Raw genomic sequence first — 10,353 nt, forward strand, 5'->3', positions numbered from 1 at the left:
GATGATTGAGAATCATCCTCTCTCCACTAAGCTGTTAGTTCCCTCCCTGATGAAGTTTTACACAGGTAAGTGCTTTGTAGCTCACTGAGTGCACAGTGAGGGATGAGTGCTCTGAGGCCAAGGGATGTGTTAGTTGTAACCATTTCAGAAAACCAAAAAAACCCCCAGGGTAGCTCTTGGGCCTTTATTGCCCAAGAACTGGGACAATAGCATTAGGTGAAACATTGAGAATTCCAGTCCTTCCACAAGCTGCTTCCACTCACAACTCTAGCAATGTGACAACTGTTTTTGTGGTGTTTAGATTCCAAAATTAAAGATTTGGTTTGCCTTGCTTGTAAGGGACTGTTGGGATTTGAAAACTCCTGATTGTAGTTTTGCTAGTCCTGTAGATTCAGGTGCTTCAGAAGGGTTTTCCTCTCACAAAAAAACAGCTATTTTTGCAGTGTTCCCAGAGTTGGCCTAGTGGAGTTTTAGGAGAGCAGAGTTGAATAGAGCAGAAAGGTTTGTTTTCTGAGGGGTTTTCTTCAGAAATAGGTTGGATCTGGGTCAGGAAATGGACCGTGCTGCTGCTTTTAATGGGGATTAAGATGGAGAGTTTGAATGGGAATAGCATTTCATCTCAAAGCTTAGTGCTTGGATCTCATGATCTTGGAGTCAGTAGGGAGAGAAGGCACATGGTGGGATTGTTGGGGTGCCCCGTGCAGGGCCAGGAGTTGGGCTCAGTGGTCCTTGTGGGTCCCTTCCAGCTCAGGATATTCCATGACTCTAGGTGTGTTGCAGGTGAATCCTGATGGGAAAACACGTTGATTTAATTTGTGGGATCTCTTCCCCAGATGTGGAACACACTGGAGCCACGAGTGAGTTCTATGACAAGTTTACGATCCGCTACCACATCAGCACCATCTTCAAGAGCCTTTGGCAGAACATTGCTCACCATGGGACATTCATGGAGGAGTTCAAGTGAGTAAGAGATTGTCTAGTGCTGCTCCCTGCCATGAGGAGGTCATGGCCATTGGGAACGGGTGATGCTGCTTCCCATTGTGTTTTCCATGGCAGCCCCTTCCAGTCCAGCTGGAGTGTTTCTAGACTGAGCTCTGGACACCACAGTCTCCTTGGCCTGGGGATTGGGCTCGTTGTTGGAAGTGGCAGTGCAGAAGGAGGTTGTGGGGTTGCAGTCTGCCCTGCACACCCACCTGCTCTGCCGTGATACCTGTGTTTCGATGTTTTCAGCTCTGGGAAGCAGTTTGTTCGCTACATCAACATGCTGATAAATGACACAACTTTCTTGCTGGATGAGAGTCTGGAGTCCCTAAAACGTATCCATGAAGTGCAAGAGGAGATGAAGAATAAAGAGCAATGGGACCTGCTGCCCAGGGTGAACAGAGCTGTTTTTCAAAGTGCCCTTTACTTGTTTTTACTTTTTTAATACAAGACCATTATAAAAAACCTTTTTAACAAGGGGCAGCACCAAAGAGCTGCCCATGGGAAGCAGTTCTTGATGCCTTTTCTTGCTGCCACGTGGTCACTCTGGATGACATTCTGCACAAAACCATCCTTCTGCCTAGTTGTGTTGTGGCTGGCAAAGAGAGTGGTGTGAAGTGGAAATAGGATAAAGTGTCAAATTACTGTGCACTTAATTCTAAGTGGAGAAACCGAGACTTTAACCTTCCTGAAGGAGGTTTGGGAAGATGCTCTCCAGTTGAATTGACTTCAAGGAATAGAAGCTTTTATTTTGTTCATGCATTGATCCTTGGTAGATTTGATGCAGACAATTATAGTCCTGTACCTCAGAGCTTGGCCTGATTAAACAGTAATTGTGTGTGTTGACCCACCAATGTCAGGTATTTCTGTTTTAAGGTTATTGATTTTAAAAAAAGGGAAAGTACAAAAGGAAAAGCTATAAAAGATCTTGTTTGTTCAACTTATTCTGGTATGCTCTTACGAAACCTTTCTTCCTGTCTGTGCCTACCAGCAAAGTAAAGCCATTCCTGTAGTTACAAAATGAGCTGGTGCATCATCTATAGATTGTTCCAGCAGGGAGTGTTTATTATTTATGATGATGCATAAATTAGAGACAACCTCATTTGACTCTCAGATCCCAGGCTGGTTTTGAGGTGTTGGCATTTGGATGGAAAGGAAGCCTAACCCAGTTCTGCAGCTGTGAGGAGCAGTTAGAGGATGTAAACAGACTCAGTAACCATGGGGGCCTGTGCTGCTGTTTGCATTCATTCTGCAGTGGTGCAGCAGTCTGGAACATTGGTGCAGACATTAGTACTGGGGAGCGAGAGTGAGCAGCTGTATTTTAGAGGAGAAGATACCTCACATCTGTGTTCTTTTGCCTAGCTGCTGTTAGCATGGTGTCTGTGGGGTGTGGGTGGTGGTCAGGGGATTCCAGGGCCTGTCAGCACTGTGTGTTCCCTTGCAGGACCAGCAGCAGGCTCGGCAGTCGCAGCTGGCGCAGGACGAGCGCGTGTCCCGCTCATATCTCGCCCTGGCAACAGAAACTGTTGACATGTTCCATATCCTTACCAAGCAGGTCCAAAAGCCTTTTCTCAGACCTGTAAGTCCTGCTCAGATTTAAGTTGGTTTCTTGCTTCTCTCCCATAATAACCTGGAGATGTTTAGTTCTCCTCCCCTTTCTGCAACTCCAATCTAATTGCTGTTGATGTTATTTGATGTTGAGAGCATTACCTGAGTCATGGGGGTGGTGTGATCCTTCTAGACAGAAGCTGTTTGCATGACATTTTTAATAGCAAGGATGCATCAAGAGTAGGTACTTCCTGGAAGCCTACGGAAGTAAATTGTATTAGTTAATAATTCCTGATCTGCTGTGTGCAAATCTAATGATAATCTTCTTTACCACTGCCCTCACATGATGATCTGTGTTTCACTTTGCTCTTGCAGGAGCTTGGACCACGACTGGCTGCTATGTTGAACTTTAACTTACAGCAACTCTGTGGCCCCAAGTGCCGTGACCTGAAAGTAGAAAACCCAGAGAAATACGGGTTTGAACCAAAGAAGCTGTTGGACCAACTGACTGACATTTACCTGCAGCTGGATTGTGCTCGCTTCGCTAAAGCGATTGCTGATGATCAGGTGAGCTCCAGAAAGATGAGGGGGAAAGCCAAAAGCACTGGGGGCAACCAGGACTTTGCAGAATGCTCTGGAACTGTTTCATCTTGCCAGTTTCTGTCTTACATACTTGCAGTTTGTTTTCTTTCAGGTCATCATATTCTGTCTGCTCTATGTAGTTGGGTGTTTCCAGTGCTGTGCAAACCTACAGATGTACATAAGTACCTACAGCACTTCACACACAGAGGAAATTTCCTGAGCATTAGCTGCTTTTTAGCCACAGCCTCGTTGTAAATTAGCAGAAGTCCCTTTGCAAGTGGGAAAACTGAGGCATACAGAGTTGTGACTCCCTCTTTCCCCATGAGAACAGGCAGAGCTGGGAGTGAGAGTAAGAGCCTCGTTTAACAAATCGAAGTTCATGCTCTAGATGAACAATATCCAAATTGTATTCCCTTAGATCCCACTCTGTGAAATGGCTATAAGCTGACAAAGCACAGCATGTGTGAGGCAATTAACAACACCTTTGAACTCCTGTAGCCTTCAGAGCAAGATAAGCTATCGCTCACCTTTGTGTCCTTGGAACGTTGTCAGACTACTGAATCACACCTGGTCGTCAAACCTTTCAAACAGAGGGGAGAAAGTGTTCTCAAAGGCTGCTTGAAACTCTGGTTTGCAGTACATGGAGCTGTGTTTGCATGTTTAGTGCAAGACTCAAGACCATTCTCCTGCAATTATTTAAGTTTGATAATTGCAGATGATACCAGTAACACCTCTGAGACACTCCTTATTTTTTTGCATATTACAGTGTATTTTGATGCTGTTCAGAGTATGTGAAGTGAGGATGTTTCCATCATTCATTGCTGCCACAGCAAGTGCCCAGCACTGTCGTAGGGCTCAGGAGAAAGAAGCCAGGGGGTGTGGGAACTGGAATAAAGCTTAATTAACAAAGTGTCCCTTCATAAAAAAGGAGGAGGGCAGTGACTAGTGTCTTGGAAGCTGTCAATGACAGCAAAGAAACACCAAGGAAATGCCTGGTTGGTTAATGGATACTGAGATTGGGAGAAAAACCAAAACAAACCAAACAAAAAGTTGCTTGATCATGGCAGAGTCTAAAGCATTGAGACATGTCCCATTTGCAAATCCCTGCACGTATGAGAGGGAATCTGCAAACGTTTGTGGAGCCCTGGGCATGCTGCCATGGCTCTGTTCTCTCTGGGCACCAGAAAGGAGCTTGGGTGGGCACTGTGTGTCCTGAGTGCTGAATGGCACTTCTTGGTGTGATGTGGTGCAGATGAAAGCAGTAGAGCTGTGTTGAACAGTTTAAAAATCCTAAGGAAAATAGAAATCTGTGAGACTTAGCGTGTTTTGTTTCGTCATTTAATCCAACCTCGCACTGCAGTGTAAATAACATTTGTTATTAAAAGGCTTATGTCAAAACATGGCATTGTGGACTTAAAAGAAGAGGGTGTTTTTAGAACAGGAGCAGCTACAAAGTCCTTGGCTAACTTTGTGCTTTCACATGAAAGCAATGCTTGCTTCAGTGGGAGCTACAGGATATGCATTTGGTCTCTCTGGATGTTCCTGCTGCACCGGTTGGCAAGTTCCCAGCATTCACTCCCTCTGAGCTGCCTTACTATTTTTGCCACATCATGGGGTGGGTTTTTGTTAGTTCTCGTTTGGAATAGGAGAAAGAATCACTTCTTTTCCAGAACTGCCTTGCACGTTATCAGAGAAGTTAAGAAATTAAAAAAACTCATATTAATTTTGTGTTGTATTTTCAGCCAAGCCTTGTGAGAACAAAGAGTACAGACAGGACCATATTAATTTCATGTTGTATTTTCAGCCAAGACTTGTGAGAACAAAGAGTACAGACAGGAGAGTGGCAACACAGATGTGTTGTCTAAGGAACAGTCTTAATAATTGTAGAGAGTCCCTGAGTGTCTTCCTCATTTTCTTTAGGTGATGTTGCTCTTTTTTGGTCCTTGACACTTCTCCAGCAGTGATGACCAGTAAAAAACCTTAAGTATACCCAAAAGTTGACATCTTGTTGCTAGATGAAAAGTTGCCTACACACTGCTTTTTGGTCTGATGTAACATTGAGGTTTCATTGATCCTTCTGCAGTTTTAAAAATGCATTAAAATATCTTTAGAATTTTTATGGTGTGTTAAGGATACATCAACTCAGCAAAGTTGTCTTTTTGTGCTTTGCTTGTAGAGGTCCTACAGTAAAGAGCTCTTTGAGGAGGTTATCTCCAAGATGAGAAAGGCTGGAATCAAGTCCACCATAGCAATAGAGAAATTCAAACTGCTGGCAGAGAAGGTGGAGGAAATTGTTGCCAAGAATGCCCGTGCAGAAATCGATTACAGCGATGCACCGGATGAGTTCAGAGGCAAGTGGAGTTTCCTAAACCCTGTTTAGGAGAAGAGGGATTTGGTTTGTTACTTTGATTCTGTTAGGAGAAACCATGGGCTGTTTTTGCAGCCTTGCATCTGCTCCACTTCAGGGATGGAGTTCAGTGACTCCGGAGCCAAGACTGGCTCTGGTTTTCCCTGGGGTGGTGCTGTCCAGTCCTAGCTTTGCTTTGCTTCCGTGTGCTTCAAAACAGTAAAAAAAAAACCAACTCCCAAATGCAAAAATAGAGTGAAAATAGCTAATGCTTTGTCCCAGTTCAGAAAGGGAAAAGTGATATAAGTTCATTCTGAACACTTTGTGGAGCTCCAGCTTGGCCAGGGACCCTGAGCAGCAGTTCTGCCCTGTGGGTCTGTGTGCAGAGACAGTTTGTAGCTGTTTTGCTCACTCTAATGTGGAGACACCTGTGCCCTCAGATCCACTGATGGACACTCTGATGACTGACCCCGTGAGGTTGCCATCTGGAACCATTATGGACAGGTCCATCATCCTGAGGCACCTGCTGAATTCTTCCACGGATCCTTTCAATCGTCAGACACTGACGGAAAACATGCTGGAACCAGGTACAGTGTCACAGTTAGCCATGGAGCTGGGGGAGCCCCTGTGCAGGGCTGTGTACCTTCAGAGGACAGGGTTGAGGCCCTAGTACAGTTCTTTCATCTCAACTTGCTCAGAAAAGTTAATCCCTTCTGCTTTCCTTTTTTTGGGGGGGACAAAAACCAACTCACATCTTTGCCTTCATAGCTACCAGGCTGAAAAATACTGATGACAGAATCATCAAGGTTGGAAGAGACCTGTAAGATCATCAGGTCCAACCATTAACCTGCCACTGCTGTAACCCCTAAACATTATTTAGGGGTTACAGCATTATAAACATTATAAAATTACAACATTTCATGGTGTAGAAATGAGTCATTTACCCAAAGCTGTGCAGAAACTACATTGAGAGAGAAGAAAATAGTAGCAGATACTGCTGACCAGATTTCTAGAGGAGAAGTTGCTATTGGTCATGAGGAGCTCTCCTATAGTATCATAGAATCAACCAGGTTGGAAAAGATCTCTGAGAGCATCAAGTCCAATCCTACCGTGGTCACTAGACCATGGCACCAAGTGCCACATCTAGTCTCAGCTTGAAAACCTCCAGGGATGGTGAATTTATTACTCCTATTAGTATCACAAAACAATTTAACTGCAAGCTAATCATTCTTTTTAGCAGTATCACTGAGTAATCGAATCCTTCTTTTTATTTTTCCACCCTATCAGTGCCAGAACTTAAAGAGCAAATCCAAGCCTGGATGAGAGACAAGCAGAACGAGCATTGAGGTCCTTTGCAGCAGAGGCAGAGCAGGGTGTGTGCTGCTGGGGCAGTGAGGAGCAGACACACCTGGGATTCCAGCTGCTGGTGGGGGACAGCCCCACGGCACTGCCTGCAGCACTCAGCAGGAGCATGTGGACGAGGAGCAAAGCAGCTTCATTCTTGTACATATATTTAAGTGGTAACGATGGTCAATAACATGGAGGACAAGCTAGGAAGTTGCTTATGTTACAAAACTGTCCTTCAGTATGTCACATTTTGGAGTTTTTACAGCTGAATTATTTTAGCAGAGATGAATGGATCAGGGCAGCATCCCTTCAACCTTATTTTTTACAGCCAGATATCCGTTAATTTGATTGTGGTTAGAACCTTGGACATTTTGCTGCTAAAGTAATTTTTTTCTTCTTTCCCTCCTTTCTTTCTCTTCCACCCATCAAACCTGCACTGCTGTTTTGTTTTTCTTTTGTAATGCAAAAAAACCCCCCAACAAACCCTGTGAAAAAATCATTCCCCTGCCCTCAAAGAACATACTCTGTGCGATAACTGTGCCTGCAACAAAGTGTTCATCTTGGGATCGTATTTTTATATTGCACATCTTTGCATATTTGGTTTTTAATTGGTGTTAGACACAAGGATAACTTCAAAAAAGCAAAGACTTCACACATGGATTTTAATTTCCGTTCCTTGAAACGTCCCTTTCCTTTGTGTTGCTCAAGATGCTCTGGTATTTGTGAAAAGCCTCGAGATAGAAGTGTGTTCAAACAGCTGCCAGGAATGAGATGCTTGGGAATACCAGGATTTCAGTGACTTCTAACAAAACAAAACATTCTTTCAATGCTGCAGATATGATATATATGCTAAATGACAGTTCTGAGCCATTGGAGCTTGTCCTGCAGAGAGCAGATCCTTTTATCCTCGGAGGCTGCAGTTGGGGCAGGGGTCATTTTTTATGTTGCATACCAATTTGTATCCATGGCTTGGCCTTACCAAAGCAGAAAGGGTGCAGGAAATGTAGAATTACGTTTTTAAAAAAAAAAACTTTAAAAAAAAATATTCACAGACATTTTTGTATTACTGCCCCCTGCATATGATACTTGAATTTCCTTTTTAAAAAGGATTTGAAACCACAGTGTTTTAAAATTAAGTCTGAAAAAAACAAAAGGTTGTTTTTCTTTTATTTGTTTTTTTTTTTTTCCGCTGTGTCTTTTGTTCAATTCCTGACTCTTGAACTACAATAAATGATACACACTCGCACAGGAGCTCTCCTTGGTCTTCTTTCCAGTGTGTCAGTGGGAGTATCAGCAACACCAGTGGGTCTGGGGCTTTGTTCTGGTTTGCTGGTAGTGATTTGGGACCTGGAGGTGACTTGGTAAATCGTGTGTAAAATGGCTGTGCACACAGATAACCAAAAGCACTTCAAACTCAGGAGTGTTCCCAGGCAGGTGATGCTGAGCACCTGTTCCTAGTGACCTGACAGCTGCCAGGGCAGTTTTGGGGAGGTTCTGTGTGATCCAGCATCGACCTCTGAGGTGTGCAAGGAATTCTGAGTTAGAAAAAGGGAAGATGTAGTGGTGGAGTGTTTGGTTTTGGTTAGTTTGGGGGCTTTAGTGGTTCTTCCCCTTCCAGAGTGTGCATGTGTGTTTCTTCTCCCCAGGGATGGGAGGAAGATTCCACAGCTCATGTCTGCATGCACTGCTGGAACAGAGAAGCAGTTTGGTGACTGGTTTGATAGTTATAACCTTCACTGCTTCCACAGAGTCAAATCCCTCTTCAGAAGGCACAGGACAAAGCCTGCTCTGCTTTACCTGCACGGAGCACCCAAACCCAGTGCGGGTGTGGTGAGCTGTGTTTGCTGCTGGAGTGAAGAGCTAATTACTTTCTGCATAAAGAGTAACTCCTCAGCTTTCCACTGTCACTTCATTATTGAGGATTATGGCATGAAATCCCTAGAAACGTCACGGAATTTGTACTTTGTTTGATGGAGCACAACTGTTCAGAGGTGTCTATTAGTTTTTGCTGGAGGATGATTAAACTGCTGTGGTTTCACATTATGGCTTAATACCATGAAGCTTTACTTTTATTGACAGACTCTGTGTTGGGGAGATGGAAGAAATGCTTTCTGCTCTGATTTCCTTCAGCTATTACAGATCAGACACAGCAGCACCTTGTGTGAATTAGGATGCATGAGCAGCCTAATGAAATGAGAGGAGCACAAGCAGAAATAATCCACCCTGAAATTAAAAACAACTGGTTGGTGTAGTGTATCCTGTGCAGGGCTGGAGGTCTGGGGCTCTCTCAGTTCTTGTGTGTTGTAACCAATATCAAAGAGGTTTGTGGATTTAAATGTTTTACCAGGAATTCTGTATGGAATTAATACTGCAAGTCTAACATGAAAATTCTGTGCTTTATTTTTTTGAGAGGGAAAATAGAAACCTTTACCTTTGGTGTAGGATGTATCAGTGATGACAATGCCCTTCAGATGCTGCATTTATATTTGTTCTGCTGTCGTATCAGACTCTGACCTGAGGAATATAAATAGCAAAGTGCATTACTGGGATGTTTTGTCCAATTATGGCAGACATCTATCATCTGGAAGTGTGTCAATGCAGATGTTGCACAAGACACAAAGGTTTGATGTGAGTGTCCAGAACAGTTTTGTCTGGGGATGTAATCTCAAGTGTTTTACAGGTGTGAGCTCAGACCAACTCTCCCAAATTCAGCATTTGGGGGCAGGATAATGACATGGATTTGAAGATGCAGCTGGAAGTGCCATCCTGCTGCTGTCTGCCACAAAGGGGAGTCAAGCCCATGTCTCAGTGGACAGTGCACATCTGAGTACCTGCAAAGCAAAGCTGAAGTTGGATTAGAAATAACTCTCCCACAAAGCATCTCAGTTCTTAGTTTAATTATCATTAATTCAATGCTACCTGCAGGTTTTTGTGATTTCCCTTCCTCCTCCCAACGTGTCATTTACCTTTTCCAATCCGACTGCAACCTCCTTGCAAGACAGAGACTTTGTGTTAGAGATCCCAGAAAGGATCAATGGATCAGGTTACGTTTGACATTTACATGTATCTGCAGAGTATAAATATCTGAGCTGTGCCTGGCTCATCCCAGCAGGGGCTAACTCGTGTAGGTGTTGCAGAATGTGCTTTCCTTGGAAGATTTGAAGGCACAAGGTTGTACCACTGGGCTCTACTAGTCCTGAGCCCTAGGACTAGAGAAATTCCTGGGGCAAGTGCTGATGTTGGAGCACCTACACTTCAACACAATTGATTCTATTGTATCACAATTTATACTTATGTAATGGTACAATTTACATCCCTGTCAGCCCTTCCCTGCTGGCAGCAGGGACAGCTACTGCTGGTAATTGCAGGATGACAGTGCTGCTTTCAGCTCTACTCATTGCACTACACTGGGGCTCTTCCTTTTCCTTATCACCACCTTAAACCTCCCTCTTGGCTGTGTTTGAACGGGCTGATCACTTCAGGAGGCATTTCTTAGTGATTTGAGTGACCAGCTAGAATTGCTTGGACTGATAAATGCAAGAAATTAC

At 43.9% G+C, this 10,353-nt stretch overlaps 1 protein-coding gene across 1 annotated transcript in view; it reads left to right on the plus strand.

Moving 5' to 3' along the window:
- UBE4B (ubiquitination factor E4B) overlaps window positions 1–6,804 on the plus strand; it is a 29,875-nt gene extending 23,071 nt beyond the window's left edge. The window contains 8 exon segments of the mRNA XM_009069808.1: window positions 1–65; window positions 834–960; window positions 1,231–1,375; window positions 2,426–2,560; window positions 2,905–3,096; window positions 5,288–5,462; window positions 5,899–6,045; window positions 6,746–6,804. The exon segment at window positions 1–65 is cut by the window's left edge and continues 19 nt beyond it. Of these exon segments, the coding sequence (XP_009068056.1) occupies window positions 1–65; window positions 834–960; window positions 1,231–1,375; window positions 2,426–2,560; window positions 2,905–3,096; window positions 5,288–5,462; window positions 5,899–6,045; window positions 6,746–6,804 (1,045 nt within the window).
- The last annotated feature ends 3,549 nt before the right edge of the window (window positions 6,805–10,353 follow it).

Source organism: Acanthisitta chloris, unplaced genomic scaffold (genome assembly GCF_000695815.1).
Source record: "Acanthisitta chloris isolate BGI_N310 unplaced genomic scaffold, ASM69581v1 scaffold33812, whole genome shotgun sequence".
Taxonomy (NCBI): Eukaryota; Metazoa; Chordata; class Aves; order Passeriformes; family Acanthisittidae; genus Acanthisitta; species Acanthisitta chloris.